General features: G+C 42.7%; 1 protein-coding gene and 1 long non-coding RNA gene across 2 annotated transcripts; both read right to left on the bottom strand.

Moving 5' to 3' along the window:
• Window positions 1-14,319: 14,319 nt before the first annotated feature.
• Window positions 14,320-15,284, bottom strand: LOC123113138 (uncharacterized). Its single transcript, XM_044534292.1, has 3 exons — window positions 14,775-15,284; window positions 14,560-14,661; window positions 14,320-14,460 (listed from the first exon to the last, which is right to left on the bottom strand). The coding sequence occupies exons 1-3, from the start codon at window positions 14,865-14,867 to the stop codon at window positions 14,329-14,331; spliced, it is 327 nt and encodes a 108-aa protein (XP_044390227.1). The 5' UTR covers window positions 14,868-15,284; the 3' UTR covers window positions 14,320-14,328.
• A 5,109-nt stretch (window positions 15,285-20,393) lies between these two features.
• On the bottom strand, window positions 20,394-21,200 carry LOC123113139 (uncharacterized). The gene is made up of 2 exons (XR_006455941.1): window positions 20,778-21,200; window positions 20,394-20,540 (listed from the first exon to the last, which is right to left on the bottom strand). It is a non-coding gene; the product is annotated as an uncharacterized lncRNA (long non-coding RNA).
• Window positions 21,201-22,044: the final 844 nt, after the last annotated feature.

Below are 22,044 nucleotides of genomic sequence, written 5' to 3'. Positions count from 1 at the left end.
TAGTAATGCTCTACCCGCATCGCAAGAAGACGTACAACAGTGAAGTAACCAAGGAGTCCGAAGCTAGCGGAAACCTAAGTTCTCATTTCTGACGCATCCCATTTCTGTGAAATCTAGCATCGTCTGCTTACAACCAAGCTTAATTTGGTCGTAGCAGCTACGCAAGAGTTTGGTGTTGATCTGCTCCTAAAGCCCCATGGGGTTTGTGATTGTACTGGTGGTGTGAAGACTGAAGAGTGGTTCACTATCCAATAATGTGGCACTAGATCGGAAGCCCGCCTTGGCGCGCGTTGCCCGTCCAAGCGTCGTGACCCAGTGTGTATAAATCTTATACATCCAGAGAAAATTACAACACTCATGTATAAATCTTGTGCATTCAAAGAAAATTACAACACTCTTTTAGGACTAATCACAAACTGTAGAGATATATACTAAAAACATGGTAAGCTGAGGTTACTAAGTCAATAGGGTAATTAATTTTGCAGGCACATCACAAAATTTGTTTCAAAAAGGCAGATTGGCATTGCCAGATAAGACAACTGGTTAGCAGCAAGTTCAATACAAAGCAAAAAGATTCAGGAACCATGCATCATCTACAACATAATATAATTAAAATAGGAATTTTTTTACCTATAGTCCATTTCCTTATTTATAAGAGATACATAGAGCAAATAGTCCCATGTCTTAAGTTGCTTGACAAAATAAAAGAAGATTCATGTACACTGAGAACTAAGATTCTCCAAATTCCATCTCTTGATCATGAAATATATTCTTCAGTTGCACACCAATAGTTGTCATTCCAGGATAATATCAAATCCAGTCTTCCACATACCCTTTGTCCAAGACCAAAAGAAATGCACAAATGGTGAGCGTTATAAGGAATTGTTCTTGGGTCTGTACAAAGCATACTAACCCCATTAAAATTACATGCATGAAGGCAAGATGCAAGTACGATAATTAACCAACTCAACTGTGTTAATCCTCAAATTTAAATTCCAGAAAGAACTTGATCTTTAAAGAGAATCTACTTCATCGATGCCACATCTTCTACATGGTTTCTCATCTACTGGTTGTGAGTAGACAATAGAACATTAAACCTAGAACCATCCTCTGGTTATGTATGTGTCATGCCAGATTACTACACTTAAAACCTTGAAAGACGGATCCAACAAGGATGTCTTGTGAGTCCGGGCGTGTTCTGAATTATACCCCTTGAAATACCTTGGACGCTCTGGATCAGACTCGAGAGCGTTTAACTGATCCAGGATTTGTTGGCCTGCCAACACTGTTGGTGCAGAGTTTTTGACAGCTCTACCTTTCATGAAGTTTTTCTTGTCTTTTCTGAACTTATGGCGAAGATCCAGGAACTGTCTATGCAAGTCGAAGCAAGAATACTTGCGACCCGCCTGCAGCCAATGAAACTAAAGAGCTTCCTTGCATGTGGGGCACGGGAACCTTCCATGCGCACACCGGCCAATGAATAGTGCATACGCCGGCAAGTCATGCATCGAGTACATGTACCAGACACGAATTGTGAAGTTTTGTTTTCTAGCAGGCAGCCCATGAAACTGAAGAGCTGCCTTGCATGTGGGGCTCGGGAACCTTCCATGCACACACCGACCAATGAATAGTGCATACGCCGGCAAGTCATGCATCGAGTACATGTACCCGACACGCATTGTGAAGTTTTGTTTTCTAGCGGCATTGTATGTCTTGAGCCCATTATCCCAAGCTTCTTGCAATTCATCCTTGGCTACATGTACATATTCATATTCTTCCCCGGATAGTTGGGCCCTAGTATTATCGATGTCGGGAAAATGTTCTTTCTTTGCATAATCTGTCTGGGGAGATTGAGTGGAATGACAAATACATGCCAACAACTGTATTGGGTTGTCGTCATACCAAATGTATTATACCCATCTGTGCCGATGCAGACTCAAGGATGCCTTGGATCTGCCGCTTTACCCTCATGTAATGCATCGAAGTGCTTCCACTCAAAAGCATCTGATGTGTGTACCAACATCTGATTCCCATCTGCATCTAGTTTGGTTCTTTAGTCCAATTTGTGCCATGTCATCTGTCTGGCCGTCTCTTTGACCATGAAAAGACGTTGAATTCTTGGTATGATTGAAAGTTATCGAAGAATAATAACGGGGAATATGGTCTGCCTCTTCTCACCCATACCATTGTCTACCACAACATACTTGGAAAACTTGCGAATGGCACAATAGTTCAAGCCTGCATGCTCAAGCCTAGATGAGGCACATCCTTTCTTACAGGAATTTATCTTCTCATAGGGAGTCTTAAGTGCACAGAGGATTTTGTCCGACTGATACAGGTTTGCAGGCATTACATGGCCTTTAGGTAGAAAGCGTCCAAATAGTGTCATCATCGTGTCGTAGCATTCTTTGCCCAAGTTGAATTTAGCCTTCCAAGTCATTACCTATGCAATGGCATCCAGTTGACAAAGTGCAGTGTGCTCGTGGAGAGGACGTTTTGAAGACTCCAACATTTCATTGAAGGCCTTTGCAGATTCCTCCATCTCATCATCCGAATCCCGAGCATCATCAAAGTCTTGCACCATGTCTTCGATCCCGGTAGCATGCTCGTCGGTGCGTGGGCGAAACACCTCGGCTCTGGTACGTTGGGCAGACTCACCATGAAATGTCCACACCGTATAATCAGGCGTAAAACCCCACTTCTGTAGGTGTTTACCCATTTCACCCTTCGTCCTCTGTGAAAAGCTGTCACAACTACGATAGGGGCACCAGGCTTTTCTGGCCATTTGCAAATTCGGCTTTCACAAATCCCTTGGTTTTTGTTAACCATTCACTGGTCATGCCTTTCTGACTAGTCTGACCGGTGTACATCTATGCACGATCACTCATCTTGCCTAGCTACTAAACACACAAGATATATATATATATATATATATATATATATATATATATATATATATATATATATATATATATGTGTGTGTGTGTGTGTGTGTGTATCTATTGTGATAACACCCCTTAAGAGTCTTATTCTGCTAACACTAGCTTATTCTACTAACAGTTTCGTGCTATCTTGGACCGCGAAAACAAACTGCATCTGGATTACATCCCACCTTATCCATTCGAGCCCCCCGGTCCTCCACACCACCCAGCGCCCCACCCACTCCCTCTCCTTCCCACCTCCCCCTACAACCACCTTCCACGACGGGGGCACAACACCGGCGGGCGCGGCGCCCACCTTCTCCAGCGCGGTGCAGCCCACCCGAGCTGCCACCTCACCCTCCCACCTTCTTCTTAGCGGGGCGGCCCACCCACCCGAGCCGGCGCCCCACCCTCCCACCTTCTCCATCCTGGCTAGCCATCGACGACCACTCCACCTTCCTCGGCCAGATCCATGGCACCACCACCTTCCCCCAGCCCCGCCGCCCACCACCATCGTCGTGCCGCAGCCCACACCACCTGCCCCCACCTTTCCTCGAAGGCCACCCCACCACTCCCCACCGGCCGCCCCCCACCCCTACCACCGGCTGCAGCCCACACTACCTGCCTCTCATGCACAACTCATCGCCGCCCAAACCAAATGCTGGAACACTGCCACCGAATTCGGTGGCCACAGCCCTGGGCACGGCCAGCCGCACCAAATCCGGTCGCCGCCACCGCTGCCATGATGGCCTTCTGTGTAGGAGCACCTACGGCGTGAGGGAACACCGGGACCCGCCACACCTTGCTCCTCCATTGTGTGGGAGACGCGAAGGAGTGGCTCCCCCTAACTCCCCTGCCAACCGCCGCGGCCTGCGACTCCTCTCGCTTCGAACTCGCCGGGCCCCTCCTCTCCCTACTTCATCTCCTCGTCGGTCAGCCAATCTTCAAGTTGCGGTGGTGCTCACGATGATTCTCTCTATCCTTTTTGCAGCGCAGAATAAGCGATGTTGCAGCCCACCTCCATGTCGGTGGTACATTCCTTGAACCTCTGAGCCGACCACCTCCCCCCGGTTGTTGGTGGACGCCAACGACCATGGGTGAACCCGCCCTGAGCTTCTCCCTTGCTGCATGCTGCCAACTAACCCTACCATAATGGCGCTCTCTTATGGCCTCCACGGTTCGTGTGTTGGCCCAATGTTCGGTCAACGGCTAGCGGTTGCCCCTCCATCCCCGGCTAAATCTCGCGGCCACATCCTCTTCTCCACCATCCTCTCTTGTTGTGTCACAAAGCACTGCCGACAGGTATGATCGAGGTCCATCAGTGGCGAGGTTCTGGGGAGTACGGCATGCAGTTCGGGCGAGTACATCAGACAGCTCGGCTAATGTTTTTTTGTCTAGAGCTGTTCTGCTTTAATATTGTTTGCAATTCTCTAGATGTGCGTTGCAGTGCACTGAATAAAAGGTTTTGTATGGACATCTTTGCGGTTCGCTAAAGTTTGTCACTCCGATGGGGATCTCACATGCAGTACACTTGGGCGACGTTGGGATTGCATCCAGGATTTGCAAAAAAATATGGTTCGAGCGGGTGGGCGTGCATGCAGCTCACCAGCCTCTGCCTCGCAGTTCGTTTGGCGCTGGCTGGGTGAATGAAACTGGACCCAGAACCTAGGAATTTGATTCCATTTTTGTTTGAGGAGTTTTTATGTAAACTTGGAGGGTAAAATTTGTGTAACTATAAAAAATAATATTGCAGTTCTCTCGACTCCGCCGTGTAGAACATTTGCACTTGTTTGAAAAGTTTGACGGTTTTCTTTTCTGAAGTTCATTTATTTAGATGCAGTTTATTAGTCATGTCTAATGCAGCTCACTTGCCTTGACTATGGAGTACACACGTGTTTCTATAAAACAAAAATATTTAGATGCAGTTTATTAGTCATGTCTAATGCAGCTCACTTGCCTTGACTATGGAGTACACACGTTTTTCTATAAAACAAAAATAGAGAAAGACAACAGGAGAAGTATGTCCTTCACTTTAACTTCGTGATGCACTTCAATTATTTGTGAAGTGAGATGCACTCATCCCGCCCTGTGTTTCAGGAAGGCCTAAAAAATGTAAAATGCATCGGGAGTTGTCTATGGTTTACTACACTCGGCCTCGTAGTTTAGATGAAATTACAAAATGAAAAAGTTAGCAAAAATTGTGATAATACAGTTCCTTTTGTAGACATTGCAGTGCGGTTTTCAATCTGATGCAGTGCAGTTTTTTTTTCCGAAGCAGTGCGTTCTTCTGTCTGATGGAGTACACAGGTCGATTCCGGGGTCGCGAAAAACAGTGTCCGCATTTCGGTAAATTCAAAATAGCTTTTAAACCGTAAGGAATTAGAGAGCATGTTCTACATGAAAAAGTTGCGCCTCGTTGATATGTTTCCAACAATGTGTAATTTGAATCATTTCGACCAACAATTTGTAAACATTTCGCGAAAAATGGCCGCTGCCTCTCGTCGTCAGCCATACAATTTTTAAAATTAACTAAAAACCGTAAGGAATCTGAAAAACATGTTAATATATGAAAGTTGCTCGTCGTTCGTAGCTTTCCAATGGTGTATCATACGCTTCATTTCGACAAACAGTTAGAAAACTAGAGCGAAAACAGTACCGAAAATTTAAAAAAATTGAAAAACAGAATTCCGCGATTTAGTAAATTTAAAACTGCTCTTAAACCCTAATGTATTAGAGAAAATAATACATATGAAAAGATGCGCCTCGATGATATCTTTCCAACGGTGTATCATTTGCTTCGTTCCGAGGAGCGGTTTAGAAGAAATCACGAAAAAACGCTCGATGTCACTCGTCATGGGCCGCACCATTTTCAAAACTTCTCTTAAATCGTGTGGAATCTTGAAAAGTGTTCAACATGTCAAAGTTGCGCCTAATCCATAGCTTTTCAACGGTATATTACACGCCTCCTTTCGATGAACGGTTAAAAACTATAGCAAAAACAATACCCAAAAAATAACGCGTGCAGTTTTTCCCGACGAGAAGTTCACTCGTGTGAGTACTGCAGCACACTTGGTTCAAAGAATGACGTGCATATATATACATATATAAACATTATTCTGATCACGATATCAGAACAATATTCTGATCATAACCAAAACTTCTTGAGTTACATGCCTGAACTTCCCTCTGTACGAACCCGACCTTCGGGCTATCTTCGCAACCGTGTCTCCCCGCGCGAATTTTTCTGGTTAGTCGTGTTCTATGTGATGTAAGTGTAATCTGCAAACTATTTCTAGCGACTAAATGGCCGTTTTAAATATAAATCTCGCTCGTTGGCGGATTTGCTCTCGGGTCGTGATGAAACATGCCTCTGTTGCAATTTTACTGCCCGAGTTGTTCGACCTGAACTTCCTTCTAAACTAGGTTGAACTTCCGCCAACATTTCCCAAACTGGGCTTGCGATATACCATTGGAAAGCTATGGACGCCAGTATCATGATCCAACTTAAATTTTTGTGAAAATGTAAGCGGTTTAAGAGCAGTTTTGAAAACCTTTTTTCTTCACACAAAAAAGTGAATCATATTTTCGATCGCATTTCTAAACCGTTTATCGGAATGAGGCAAATAATATGGTGTTGCAAAGATGCTGCCAAACAGCTCCTTCCACATGTTGAAAATTTTCTCTAATTCCTTATGGCTAAAGAGTAATTTGGAAAAAACGTAAAAAATTTGAAACCGAACAGCCGAGTTTGTATTTTCGATGCCATTTCTAAATGGCTAATCCAATTGAGGGAAATGATATGGCGTTGGAAAGCTGATGAAAATGCGCTACTTTTTCATGTTAAAAGTTTTTTCTAATTTGCAACGGTTAAAAAGTAATTCAGAAAACAATACAAGTACCACCGAGTTCATATTTTCGAACTAATTTTTAAACCGTACGTCCGAATGCAGCAAATGATATGGCCTTGGAAAGCTTGAGGAAATGCAAAAAAAATTGTATAAATCGTTTCTCCCAATTCCTTGCGGTTTTAAGTCAGATTTGAAAATGGCTAAAAATGTATTTTCGCCGTATTTTCTATAAACTTTATCGGATGGTTTTCATGTTGATGGTTTTCTCTGATTCCCAGCCATTTTCAAGTAATTTCGAAAATGGCGAGATCATTCGTTGTGCCTCTATCGTGAAACAGATTCTTTGAAAATGCACCGCGTGAAGAATTGAACTTCTGTGGCAGTTCTGCTTGAACTTCACTTTGTTTTTCGCGTGCTTTTTTCGCTCGTATCTCTCCATCCACTCACCGGAATTGAGCAAGTGATATACCGATGGAAAGCTTATGTAAACACGCAACTTTTCTGTGTTGATAATTTTTTCATACTCGCGATGATTGTAAAAGTTTTTCATCTAAAATTCATTCAGTGTAGTAGGTGAACTTCATGTTGTTTTCACGTTGAACTTCTGTGACGTATTTTCATTTTGCACAAATGATATTCCTTTTGTACACACCTCTCTCACAATAAATTTTTTAACTTTCTCCGACCGAGGCCTTGAACTTATAACAACAAATGTTTTAGTATTTTCCTTTTAATTCATTTTTCTCATATTAAACACATACCATTTAGTACATGAACTTTTTCCATTTTTATACTTTGATTTTTTTCTTTTTGAAATGAAAATACTCCCAAATAATAACTGAACTTCTTTGTAGATTGACAGAATTATTTTATAACGCAAAAAAATTCTTTTTTGTGCTTTTGAACATGGAAATACAAGGTGAACCTCTCTCGCAAGAATTTTTGAACTTCCCCGGACAGAGCAATTGAACTTCTTTCAACAAACCTTTTAAGCTTTTCTTTTTCTATACTTTTTATTCTCACCTGAAATGCATTCCTTGCACTAGTTGAACTTCTCGTTGTTTTCACCTTGAACTTTTGTCCCGTATTTTTGTTCAACCTCTCTCACAAGAATTTTTTAACTTTCTCGCACCGAGCACTTGAACGTGCAGCAAACAAAATTTGAACTTCACCTTTTTTCCTTTTTTCTTATATAAAACACAGAAGAAGCAGTACATGAACTTCTGGCTATTATCCATTTTAACTTCTCTCTATTTCGCTTTTACTAACGGAAAATATCTGAGTTTTTATAGACATTGAATCACACTAACTTTTTTATTTGAACTTCTTTTGTGTATTTTTATAAACGTGATGATTGGAATTTTGTTAGAAACATCGAACTTCTTCGTTATTTTCGAATTGAACTTATTTTTTTTATTCTTTAATAACTAGGAAAATTTGATTTTTCAAATAAATATCAAACTGATCTGCTTTTTTCTATTGAACTTCTTGGTTTTATTCTCTAGTAATGAGAAAACCTGTGTTTTTTATATACATTCAAACTACTCTATTTTTAAAAATTGAAGTTGTTGGTTTTAATCTTTAGTATTGGGGGGAAATGCCCAAAATGGAATTTCTTTTTGTTTTTGTTCATCGAGCTTCTAAATCCAAGGGTTTATTATAATTTGAACTTCTGTGTTATTTTGATTTCAACTTCACATCTTTTAAGTTTGAGTAAAGAATTGTTTTTGATTTTTAAATAAACATTAAATTTGATTATTGTTTCAATTTGAACTTCATGGTTGAATCTTTAATAACGACGGATACCTATGTTTTTAAAATAGGTAAAATCCTATATGTTTTAAGAAACATTGAAATGTTTTGTTATTTTAGTTTGAACTTCTATTTTTGTAAGAAACGGGAATTTTTTTAAGAAACTTTTTTGTTGTTCCTTTTATTTTAATTTGAACTTCTTCATTTTATAGTAGCGAAAAAAAGTTGAACTTCTAGGTTATTTTAATGATGAAAACCCCTTTTTTATAAATTGTGTTTGTGGAAATTGAAAATACGAGTTTTTATTCGACCTTCTCTATTTTCAAAATTTGAACTTCCACAATTAGAGAAATAAATAAATAAATTTGGATAGTCATATAACAAACAACTAGTGTATACACAATTTCAAAAATTAGAACACAATGCTTGTGTGCATCTCCATATTTACTCATACCAAATGGGAGGGGTCGTACACAGATGAAAAAACAATAGAAAAATTTGTACATCTTCATCTTTTTATTCACAAAACTCAACTTCTTCAGGATAAGAAATCATCATAATTTCTCCAGCAACGTTGATTTATATTACAAAGTCTTAAAAGAGTAAGAAATAGTCATAGAATGGAAGTATAAACTTCTCCCACATTTGTCTTTTTTTTCTCAAAATGAACATTTTGAATGTCACACAACACACATTCTGAACTTCTCCTCAACCATCTTTTTGTTCATTATCCATTTGTTTTAACACAACACAAAGAGTTTATGAACTCACACATTTTTTGCAAAGGTCGTTTTTTTTAAACAAGTATATTGAGCTTTTTATTTTGCTTTTCTATGGCAAGTAGCACAAACATTTTTTGTTCTTGTAGAAAAGCATTTGTGTTCGGCCTGCCACTAGTTTTTCATTCGACCTGCAGTGAACATTTTGTTCGACCTGCACACTGCGCAATCCAGGAGGAGCTAAACATCAACATGTGCCGGCATGACTCGGAAGCATACACGGAGGATTGATGCTGCATCTGCCACGCTGGGCAGCAGCGCTTCGACCTGTGAACTCTGACTGAAGGACGAACCTCCTGTTGCCTATTCATCGCTGCCGGGTGATGCCACCTTGATGCAGGCCGAGTCCTCCTCGAGCTGCAAGTCAAGCCCTCCTCGAATTACAACACGAATCTGGGGACTGGTGACTTGCGGTGGTGCGGGATCTGGGCGTACGGCGCGAGATCCTTCTGGGGGTGGCGATGCCGTGAGGTCTTGGTGGGGGTGCAGTGTGTAGGGGTGGGAGTGGGCCGGCAGTGGTAGGTCATGCTGGCAGCGATTTCTTGTGCGGATCCCACACAGGCACCACAACGCACGCGGATGCTCGGTCCGGCGGTGAGCGGGGGTCCGGCAGGGCATGGGGTCCAGGGCATGGGTCGCGGGTGGAACAAGGGGGGAAGCTGGCGCCGGGCGGATCAAGGGGAGTAGGTGGCGCCGCCGGTGGATCTAGGCGAGAAGGTGGCATCGCCGGTGGATCCAGGGGAGGAGGTGGCGCCACCGATGGATCTAGGGGGAGGAGGTGGACACGCTGGCGGATCCGGGGGAAAACGGCGCGACGGCCAGGTTCGGGGTCGGAGGTGGCGCGCCGGCCGGTTTTGTTGCGGGAGCGGCGCGGCTTGGTAGTGGACGCGGTGGGGCAGGAAGGTGGACGCTGGTGGAGGGAGAAGAGGGGGCTCTTTTTTTTAGTTCGGGAACATCTGTTCGGCTCCTATATAGGGTGCTCTGTGATCCAAATAGTTATTCTAATCCTGGGATTAGAATAGTGTTGTCCTACATGCTAATAAGCAAAGATAGGTCCTAATCCCACCAGAGTATGTGTAGATTGGGTTCATTATCCCATGCTCTGCTTTAGATCCGACGCAAAATTTTGGCAACACTTCCCCCCTGTTCTCCTAATACACGTCTCAGAAATAAGCCAAGAGAATGTTTACCCAGAGAACTACGAGGTGGCGCTAACGAAATGTTGCCTCGGACCAAAGTAGAGCACGGGAAACCAAACCCAATCTACACGTACTCGGGTTGTCCATGGATAACGTGGACAATTCAAAAGGATGACGATTATATATATGCAAGGACATGCATATTTTTATAGATGCCACCCTTTGGAATGAGAGACACCTAGGTTACGAGACATGGCATGAAAATAAAATGTAGAGGCATCGGCATGACGACCGAAATAGAGCAAATAGGGGAGGTAGTGTAACCTTGATAGAAGTATGGATGCTATCCAACAACAAATTTCTCTCTCTAAATATAGCGCACGACGGAAAAAATGAGCTTTTCTCATTCTCAGTTTATTTGAACAATTTATGTCGGTAGAGTGATAAATGTATCTAAAATTTGACTCTCTAGACATGGCATGATCGGCCATGCTGCCCACAGTTATACTCTTGTTTATTGCCTAGATCTTCTAAACATGGGCATCATATAAGCATACAATCCAGCCACAAGACCGGCTCCTCTCACAATTAGTGGCCTTGGTTTTCTAGCCAATTCATCCATTTATGACAATACAGAAGAAACAGGAAACTTAGCACAAGACAATTTTTTCAGCTTGACAAGCAATGTACTAAAGATAGATAGTTGGCAAATTAAAAAATAATAGAAAACTTAGCAAAAGACAATTTTTTCAGTTTTTAATCTAACTAGTAGCTCTCTGTACGACTGTAGAGCAACAAGGGCTCATCCCTGGTCACACATCATCTGTCCGAGGTGAGGCATGAAGGAGGGGGGTAGGGAAGAAGGGAAAGAGAAGGGAGGAGGAAGGGAAGGAGGGGGCAAAGCAGCTACCTCTCCCAGGGGCGGCGACAGCGGTTAGATGCGGGACGGCTAGGAGTTATGGTGGGGCAAAGGCGAGTGGAGGACCGGCCTGGAGCAGGGATGGGGCGGTGCGACGTAGACCCCTCTAGCAGGGGCGGAGGAGAGGGCAGAGAAGGATGGAGGCTAGCGGCAGCTTGGATCTGGCGGTGACACGAGGGGAGGGGCGAGGGGTTGCGCAAGGGAAGGGGGAGCGGGTCGCGCGAGGGAAGGGGAGGGAGAGGTGGAGGCGGGGACGGGCGTCGACGGCAGTGGAGGCGGGGACAGGCTGCGGCGGCGGGGGGGGGGGGGGGTAGAGCGAATGGCTGCGAGGGCGCAGATGGACGAAGGGTTATTTCATTTTTTTAAATAGCTTTGCCGTCTGCTTAGACTTTGTTGTTTGCTTTTTAGGTTCTTTGCCATCGGCTAGCAGACGACAAAGAATGGACTGACGGCATATGGAACGTCCGTTTGACCTACCCAGCACGGCGCTCCTATAGGGCCTAGGTCCATTCTTTGCCGACTGCTATCTGGCTATTTGTCGTCCACTTTCCTTTGTTGTCTGCTTTTTAGGCTCCTTGCAGTTCGCCCGCCGACGGCAAATAACGGACTGACGGCAAAAACTATCTTTGCCATGAGGCATTTCTTTGTCGTCTGCTTTTAGGAAGCGGGCGGCAAACACCATCTGTGTCGTCTGCTACCAGACGACAAACAATGGGCTGATGGCAAATTCTCTGTTTCCTGTAGTGTTGCTGCCCTTTCGATGATGTCTGAGTAGTTTACCACAGACCTACGGGTCCATAGCTAGTAGCTAGATGGCTTCTTCTCTCTCTTTGATCTTTAATACAATGTTCTCCTCCATGTTCTTGGAGATCTATTCGATGTAATCTTCTTTTGCGGTGAGTTCGTTGAGACCCATGAATTGTGGGTTTATGTTCACATTATCTATGAATATTATTAGAGTCTTCTCTGAACTCTTTTATACATGATTTATATAGCTTAGTATTTCCCTCCGATCTATTAATTTGGTCTGGCCAACTAGATTGATTTTTCTTGCAATGGGAGAGGTGCTTTATAATGGGTTCAATCTTGTGGTGCTCAATCCCAGTGACAAAAGGGGACATGACACATATTTGTATTGTTTCCATTAAGGATAAAAAGATGGAGTTTGTTCATATTGATTGGATCTATATCTCTACATCATGTCATCTTGCTTAAGGCATTACTCCGCTCTTGTTAACGTAATACACTAGATGTTTGTTGTATAGCGGTCCATGTGTGGAGTAATATTAGTAGATGCAGGCAAGAGTTTGTCTATTTTGTCTCGGACGTGATGCATATATACATGATCATTGTCTCAGATATCTTCGTAACTATGCGCTTTTCTATCAATTGCTCAACGGTAATTTGATTACCCACTGTATGCTTTCTTTCAAGAGAAAAGCCTCTAGTGAAAACTATGGCCCCGGGTCTATCTTTTATCATATTATTTCCAGATCTACAAAATCAAAAACACAAAAATACCTTGCTGCAATTTATTTACTTTTATTTTATTTCGCAATTTTACCTATCTTTTATATCTGTCACTATCAGATCTCATCTTGCAAGTAACCATGAAGGGATTGACAACCCCTTTATCATGTTGGGTGCAAGTATTTTTTTCTGTAGGTGCAATTATTGGAGACTTGTCTGTTCCTCCTACTGGATTGATAATTTGGTTCTTAACTGAGGGAAATACTTATGTCTACTTTGCTGCATCACCCTTTCCTCTTGAAGGGAAAAACCAACGCAACCTCAAGAAGTAGCAGCGGCGTGATGAGGTCCGTGCCGGTGAGGCACTCATCGTCAATCATCTGCCCTAGCTGGTACCAGACCGCTATGGCTTCCGCCGTCGACCTACGTACAGAGCTCGAAGGCCCAGTTCCGCCTCTCCACCGGTCCGGCGTCCGCAAACGGCGACATGTTTATATAGTCAACCGTCGGGTCCCCGTTCTTCACGTAGAAGAAGGACCGCTGCCACTTTTTCATTGACTCATGTAGCGGCAGCTTGGGGAAGTACCCGGGTGACCGGACGGTCAGGACAGCCGCCCCGCAGGCAATCATGACCGGCCCCTCCGGCATCGAAGTCGTATGTGGCTTGAGGGAGAAGCACCTGTTCATATTTCCATTGACGACTCGAGTCCGGCGTAGTCCTCGTAGAAGGCGAAGAATGCCGCCAGATGAAGAATCGACTTGGGCCCGAGGTGGTGGGGCTGAAGCCCGAAGTGATCAAGAAATCGATGGAAGAACGCGCTGGCGGGGAGGCCGAACCCACTGGAGAAATGCTCAGCAAAGACGACGACCTCCTCGGCCTGCGGTCGAGGCGCGGTCTTGCTGCCAGCCACCCGCGCCTCCACTAGCTCCACCGACGGCAGCATCCGCTGGAGGCGAAGGTACGCGATGAACAGTTCAGGGGCATCAGAGCCCTCCCACAAACACCTTGCCGCCTCCATGTCCTGGCGTGGCGTCACTAGTGCAGAACTGGACTATGGCACCAGTTCGTAAGGATCTTTAGTGCCGGTTATGTAGCCGGCAGTAAAGAGTGGGTAGTAAAGGTCCCCCTCCCTTTAGTACTGGTTCTGCACGAACCACCGCTAAAGGGCCAACACGTGGCACGTGCCAGTGCCAGGGGCGGGGAGCCCTTTAGTACCGATTGGTAACACCAACCGACACTAAAAGTTTTGGGGGGGTTTTGGTTTCATTATTTATTTTCTCTTTAATTTTGTGTTTTCCATTTAATTCTTTTTCGTTTGCTGGTATTTTATGATACTACACATGTATATATATATATATATATATATATATATATATATATATATATATATATATATATATATACAATTAGGTATATATACAATTTCTCCTACATGTTGCCTTCAGAGCCAGTGACATTTGCCTTGGTGCCTTCGGAGCACGATGACAATTGGGAGTGGTTCATAGGGGCGGTAGCGGGTAATAGTATTCTCCTTTGGGATCTATGACCTGGTCGAGCAAAAATCCCGCTATTTCCTCTTGAAGTGCTCGTATGCGCTCCTTTGGTAGGAGCGTCTCCCGCACCACATTGAACTGTTAAGAAGGAGATCAATATGCATGTGTATTAGTTATGTGACTAGATATCAATAATGATGTAAAAATTGTGAATATATAGTGTTCTGGCAAACGTACCCATAGTTGTCTATCAGATTTGGTTCTTTCGGATGCCATCATGCGAATGTTCTCGTAAACGTAGTATGCACAAACTTCAGTCCTCGGCGCCTGCTTCAGGGCCTTTACGAGAATAGAATTTAATCAGATAATAATTAATCAAGCATGATAATTAATGGTATTGAAACTAGAATTAAAGAGATGGTAGCTAGTTAGTACTACTTAATTAATTATACCTTGGGTCGAAAATAATACAACTTTTCTTTCCATGGACCTGGAGTGACCTGTGCAGCCTGCATCTCTTGCTCAGACTTATCCCACTTAGGCATTGCCACCGCGTAGCCACCTGGCCCCAGCCTATGGAACTGCTCCTTTTCTGCGGCATTGGCCTTGTTTTTTCTGGACCGTTCCTTAGATAATTCTGATTCCTCGAATTTCACAAAAGCGGGCTAGTGTTCTCTTTGCTTCTCTAGTGTTTCCTTGAATTCTGGAGTCTTCTTTCCTCCTTTGACGTAGTTGGCCCATGCTGTTTTCTTGTGGTTGTTGAATGCAATTGCCATCTTCTAAGAGCAGCGTCCTTGACTTTCTCCATATCTGTAGCTGTGAAATGATCTAGTAGGTTGAAATGTTCCATGAGTTTTTCCCAAAGCGGAGTTTTTGCTCTGTCGTCGACAAAAGTAAGATCTTGACATTTCTTTGGTGGTTCTTTCCATTCTTGAAGGGAGATCGGGAGTTGGTCCTTCACAAGAACTCGCACTGACGAACGAACTTGTTCGCAATGTTCTTAGGCACTAGTGGTTCGCCATTAGTTTTGATGGCATCGATGTTGTACTTTATGCCCTCCTCAATTTTTTGCCCGGGCCTCGCACTCTGCCTATAGAAGATTTGCTCGATCCGGAGGGCTGAAATAAGAAAGATCGATTCATTAATATATCTTCAAATCATTTAAAACATGTGATGATCACCAGATGCCTGCTTATATAAATATACCTCGCCGGTCTTTGTTATTTCAAGATCTATATTTTCTTCGTCATCATAATAATAGTCGTCCATGACTTCATCAATTCGGTCGTCGCAATCGAATATCATATCATCACCCTCCCCGGTATTGTTCAAATATTGGGAGCCGTCATCTTCTTCATTTCGTTCATCTGGCCCGCGAGGGGAGCGTATGATCTCGAACGGGGCCTCTTCTCCCTCTCTGCTGGTATTGTCCGCTATAGCTTTTATTTAACTAATCCAGAGGAAATATAAAACAATTTAGTATTCAAATTACAATGCATGCATATAATCAATAAGGAAAAACTGAATCATAGTACATAACTAGACCTTGCTAGAGCGTGTTGCCTCGCCCTTCTATCTTTTCTATAAAATGATAGGAATTTCTATAAATATATGATGATTTGATACATGTTTGTAAATTTTCATGAACTAACACATAAATATCTTAGTAATTAAACTAAAAATTAGCTGGCACACATGGGAATACTGTGAAGTTGGGTCTAGTGTTTAATTAAACAAAACATTAGTTCGTACGCAGGGGAATAGTGTGAAGTTTGTTCGAGCCTTATCAATCTTTTGTTTGTTTATGGATAAATGTTTTGCAAAAGTACGTCTCTACGATTTACTTTGTGCATCTTACCCGTCGTATTTTTAGCGTGGACTTCGTGTGTGTTAGACCTCGCTGGACAACCATCTCACAACATGCTCCAGTCTCCTCTATTTGCATTGACACATATGTGTAAAAAGCACAACATTATAGTAATTCCCTATTAAAATATGCTACTCCCTCCATTCCAAAAGTAAGATCAATTTTTACACTATATTTTTGGACGGAGGGAGTACTATTTAAGCATTTACGGATGATTATGAACATTTGTTAGAGAGAGAGAGAGAGAGAGAGAGAGAGAGAGAGAGAGAGAGAGATCTGTACTCCATATATATATTCAGAGTAATTCACACCGCATGAATTGGAGTATATGGCGGAACATTTTATAACACAATTGGTCAGTGCAAGTCTGCTTCCTCAACCAAAGCTACCTACAAAATCTCAAGCTTTCACGTCGTAAAAGGATATGGACCAAATATATAATTATTGATACCAGGACTACTTACATGTTATACCTTTCCAGTATATTTTTCATTAACCATTACTTTGAAAGCCTAGAAGTAAAAATTGGGGAAAGAAATTTTGAAGAAATTTTGAACAAAACTCGAAATATTATATGCCACCACTTAGTTAATAATTTCTGTTGTGGCACATCCTGCGTTTTTGTGCTTATACTTGAGCTGATTGCTCTGCTAAATAGGAGTATTACAAAGCAAATATGAATGAAATGATACCTCAACTTTCATTTTCTTCCACACACGTTTTATTGTACTGGAGCTTCACAACACAAAAATAAAAATAAATTGCAGATTCAGTAAAATCAAGCACCTATTCTGTCCCCTGCTTTTTATCCAACCTTTGAATGGAAAAGGTATTTCTCTTTGTGAATATAAACTCAAGATAAATAATTAAGAAATGAAATATACCTTTTATGTTGATTTCACAGTTGTCATCAAGAAGGCCTCCATGTATTTTTCGTGCTCACACACCCTGAACAATTCTCCTAGAGCCTTGTAATTAACACCGCTATATTCTCTGGGAAATCCTCCATGGTGAAGGTTTCCGTTCTCATTTTTGCCCGGACATGAGGATGCATATAGATTAAAATCACCCGTAGTTGTTTTCAAGGCCGATGGGCTCTCGGCAAATAGAGGATGCGAAAGAATCAATAAGAATATGACCGGTTGAGTTCAACATCCTCCAAAAATATAATCATGCCTCGACTGAAATTAGTACTACAATATATAACATCGGCCATGATGTTATACTCCCTCTCAACACGTTACAAAGCCATGAATCTTAAAATAAATTGATGTATGTGAAGTAGAGTAGCAACAATTAACGTCATCATCACAATGTAAAAACATTACGGAAATTTAAAATATACCTATCTTTTTTTCAATGGAACATAATTAAGCTTAGTCTCAATCGTTGATCAGAACCAATGTGAAATCCTCACCTCACAGAAAAAAAAAGGTTACCATGATAACAATCAAGAAACCTATTATCCTAATTTTAAATCAGATTTGCTATTTCACATCTAGATGTGAAATAATATCTCACATCTAACTTTCTAACCACACAATTTAAACATCAAGATTCGTATTTTTTTGTTTTTTTTCTCTTTTTTAGCAAACTTTTTTTTCTTTTGGTGTTGTTTCTACATGGTCTTTTTTAGGATTGTTTCCACCCGGGTTGCTCGCGTGAGGAGCCCCTGTAGTGGCGTGCAGACCGTTCTTTCTTTTTTTTTTCACAGCCTCGTTGGTTGGCTCAGCTTGGGCTGCAGCCACGAGTAATCTTTTATTTTCTTTTTTGTTTCCTTTTACCTTTTCGTTTTACTTTTTTATTTTTATTTTTTTATTTTGTCTCAAATTTGTAAACTTTTTAATTCTGGAATTGTGTTTTTTTTTCATTTCAATTTTTCTTTTCTATTTTTAAAATTCATGTTTTTTTCATTGCTGTTAGTTGACTATCCACCACCAAACACATGTTCTTTTGTTCTTGTCCTAGTTGCAAGATCATCCTCGACTTGCTACCGTGGTCTGAGCTTTTGTGTCCCAGTTGCAATCACAGTCTTGACTCGCAACTGGGCCCCAGACATTTTTTTGTCTGAGTTGCAAATTCATCCTTCACACGTAACTAGAGGCGGATCTATTTTAGTGTCAACTGCAAGTCAACTCTCGATTCGCAACTGTGTCGCGACCTTTTTTTGTCCCAGTTGCTAGTCCACCATTGACTCACAACTAGGGGCTCGGGTTTTTTTTCCAGTTGATAGTCCAACCTCGACTCACTGGGGTCAACTTTTTTGTCCCAGTAGCAAGTCTATCATTGACCCGCAACTCGGTCCAACCTTTTTTTTATCCTAGTTGCAAGTCCAGCCTTGACTCGCAACTAGGTCCCGGTCTTTTTTTGTGTGAGTTGCAAGTCCACCCTCTGACTTGCAACAGGGGTCCAACACTTGTTTTGTCGTAGTTGCAAGTCCACCCCCGACTCGCAACTAGGGTGCAACATTTTTTTGTCCCAGTTGCAAGTCCAACCTTGACTCGCAACTGGGCTCCGACCTTTTTTGTCCCAGTTGCAAGTCCACCCTCGACTCGCAAACGGGCCCATAGTTTGTTGTTGTCCCAGTTGCAAACCACCGTCGTCTCGCAATTGAGAAGTCTTTTGTTTTTCATCTCAGTTGCAAGTTCACCCTTAACTTGCAACTCATATCATTGTTTTATATACTTCTCTTAGTTGCAAGTCCACCCTCGACTCGCAACTAGGGCGCGCCATTTTTTTGCCCTAGTTGCAAGTCCACCCTTGACTCGCAATTGGGCTCCAAACTTTTTTTGTCCCGATTGCAAGTCCACCCTCTACTCGCAACTGGGCCCATAGTTTGTTGTTGTCCCAGTTAAAAGTACACCCTCGACTTATAATTAGGCACGTAATTTGTTTTCTTCCAGTTGCAAGCCCACCCTTGACTCGCAACCCTTGACTCGCAACTAGGCATGTGTATTTGTCTTTCATCCTAGTTGCAAGTCCATCTTTGATTTGCAACTGGAATCATAATTTATTTTATCCCAGTTGCAAGTCGACTCTTCACTTGCAACTGGTCTCATAGTTTGTAGTTGTTCCAATTGTAAGTCCATCATCAACTCGCAACTCAAGTCGTAGTTCTCCCAGTTGCAGGCCCACACATTTGACTCACAACTAGGCTTTGTGCTTTGTTTTGCAACACACAAGTTGCCCCGGCCCTATCTAGTTCCATGTCCAACCCAACATGTAAAGTCACCCGACCTAGTTGCATGTCCAAGGCAAACATGCAACTCATGACCGACATAGTTGCATGTCCACTCTCAGCACACAACTCGTCCCAAACCCAGTACACCTGTATAGTTGTAATTTTTTGCCAAATACATGTCCACTTTTTTTTAATACACAATGTATTTTTTTGTATACATAGGAACATTTTTAATACATATTGAACATTTTTTAAATGCATGATGAATATTTTTTTCAAATACAAGCCCGACATTTTTTAGAATACATGGTAAACATTTTTTCAAATTCCTAGTGATCATTTTTTCTAAATGGTATTAAACTTTTTTAAAAAATTATGCAAATATTATTCCATTGCATACAAAATTTATAGAACATGCCATGATTTTTTTGAAATGCATAAAGTTTATTTCAAAAAATTGTTCATGTTTTCAAAAATTGTTTTTGAATAAAATATTTTGAATGCGAAGTTTTGTTCTTATTTAAATAATGTCCAGAATTACAAAGTTTACTCACATTTGAAAAATACTTTTCAAAATTTCAAAATTGTTTGTGTACAAAAATATATGACAATTCAAAATTGTTCATAATTTGCAAAAAAAAAGGTTTCTATTAATTTCGAAAATGTCTTCTAATCTCAAACATTTCCTGTTTCATTAAAATTGGCACCATGTAATGGTTGGAGTGGTTGAAGCCGTTGTTCCCAAGATTGAGGTCTCCAGTTCGATTTCTGTGTTGGTTAGTGCATCAATTCTAGTTTTTTGGTAGCGTTCCAATCGGCCAGATTCAGTTGTTGGTTAGTTCGTCACTTGCAAAGAAAAATTAGCGCTACAATCAACCAGTGATGAAAGAAAGAAAAAAACAAATAAGAGAAGCAAGTGGTAGGCGGGGCCAGAATTTAGATGTGAGATATTATCTCACATCTAGATGTGATATAGACGGACTCATTTTAAATCAACCCAGAAGGTGTCAATGATGGGCTAACCTTGCTGAGTATTCAACCGAACAACAGTCCGTTACACACCAAGGAGAGGAACGACCTAGGCAAGAATGAGTGTGTTGGTGGCGGACAACCACAGTGGAGCCGATGAACCCAGCCTGGAGTTGGCCCCATGCGAAGTTGCCCAGCGTCCTGACAAAAGAAGGCACGAGGAATCAGGACCCAAGTAATTGGGCTACTAATTGACCAGCAGCACCATCGGACGCGACGCAACATGAAAAAAACGGGGACACCATCTCAATTTACCACCAAATTATACATGAAAGAGGGGGAATAGAGACAATGGGCAATCTAGCCAAGAAGATCGATTGGGGCGTCGGGAAAAAAATGATCACCGCCATGGTACATAAGCGATTATAGGGATCTCACCATGGATGCACTGAAACCTCGTTGTGGTCACCATGACAACGCATCCTTCCCGACTATCTCCATGCCAGCCTCGTTGTGAAACCAGTGACTCCTTGCATCGTGGATTCACAAGAATCCAGGTCGGTTTAAGGTTGCCAAGAGGTTCTCACCCTACCTCCGTCCGGGTGATCTAGCAAGGTTGGATCTGGCGGCGGTGCAACCAAGGAATCCACACATGATGTAGGAATAAATTTGGTTCAGATCTCAGTGGTGTACCGCCGTGATCGATCTGAGAGTGGAGCCCTCCCTGTTGCATCTTGAGGGTAAACGTGAAAAGGAGGAGGATGGCGACTGGGCAAAGACGAGGCGGCGTTCCATGGATGGTGGTGTTCGACGGTGGCTACACAACCGCCTAGGTCGTGAGAGAGAGACGAGAGGTCAGGGAGAGAGGGAGGCGAGTGGATTTAGGTGGGCTAATCAGCAGAAGGAGTAGCGGCCCAGTCCAACTTAACGCCAGTACCCCAAAATTGTTACCAGAGGAGCGGCCCATCACGGCTAGCGCTGGTTAGCAGCGAACGAAGCGAGCCTAAGTGTGATTCAGAGTTAATAAAACGGTTGAAATTGCCCAGAATCAATGCTGGAAAAGTGCTCAGTTATAATGTATCTTAATATGCATCGTCTCGAATAATATATAATCTCAAATACATCGTCTCGAATATTATATATCGAATACATCACTAGCTAGCTAGCTAATAAAGATCGAATACTACAGAATAATCTAGGCCACTCGCGGTTTCTGAGGTACCGGCGGTGGACACCCAAAGAGAAGGAACCATCACAGGATCATAGCTCTGGTCATCTCCCCAAAGAACCTGCCAGGTATTGGAGAACCTAACGTCCATAGCAGCCATGTAGCGACGGACGTGTTCGTCCTCCTCCCTGACACGGCGACGCACCACCTCCGGTGGGGCCGGCTCCCTCCGCACCGAAAGTGGCCCACGTGAACGGCGCCAAAGGAGCTCAGGGTCGACGACGGGACCCGGGGGCGGGTTCCTCACCAAGCGGCGAGCCCCTGAAGGTAGCACCTCCCAGTGCCAGCCCGGCGGAGCCCAGTCCTGGACATGGGTCCTCTAAAGCAGGACATCATCGCGAACGGGTCGACGGCGAGGATGCGGGCCGGGCATCATCGAGAACAAATACTATACGCCGCAAAAGTACCATTTTTTAAATGATAGGATTGTGATTTCTTATATGAAAATTCTAAATTTTTATAACTAAAATTATAAGA

Source organism: Triticum aestivum, chromosome 5B, assembly GCF_018294505.1.
Source record: "Triticum aestivum cultivar Chinese Spring chromosome 5B, IWGSC CS RefSeq v2.1, whole genome shotgun sequence".
Classification (NCBI taxonomy): Eukaryota; Viridiplantae; Streptophyta; class Magnoliopsida; order Poales; family Poaceae; genus Triticum; species Triticum aestivum.
This window is presented reverse-complemented; position numbering and strand designations above follow the sequence as displayed.

What these genes read in the sequence shown, in the direction of transcription:
- LOC123113138 (XM_044534292.1), bottom strand. Translation starts at nt 14,867, where the DNA reads ATGCCTAAGTGGGATAAGTCTGAGCAAGAGATGCAGGCTGCACAGGTC. An exon ending in TGTATTATTTTCGACCCAAG is followed by an intron (nt 14,662 to 14,774) that starts GTATAATTAATT and finishes ATTCTCGTAAAG; the next exon opens with GCCCTGAAGCAGGCGCCGAG. An exon ending in AATCTGATAGACAACTATGG is followed by an intron (nt 14,461 to 14,559) that starts GTACGTTTGCCA and finishes CCTTCTTAACAG; the next exon opens with TTCAATGTGGTGCGGGAGAC.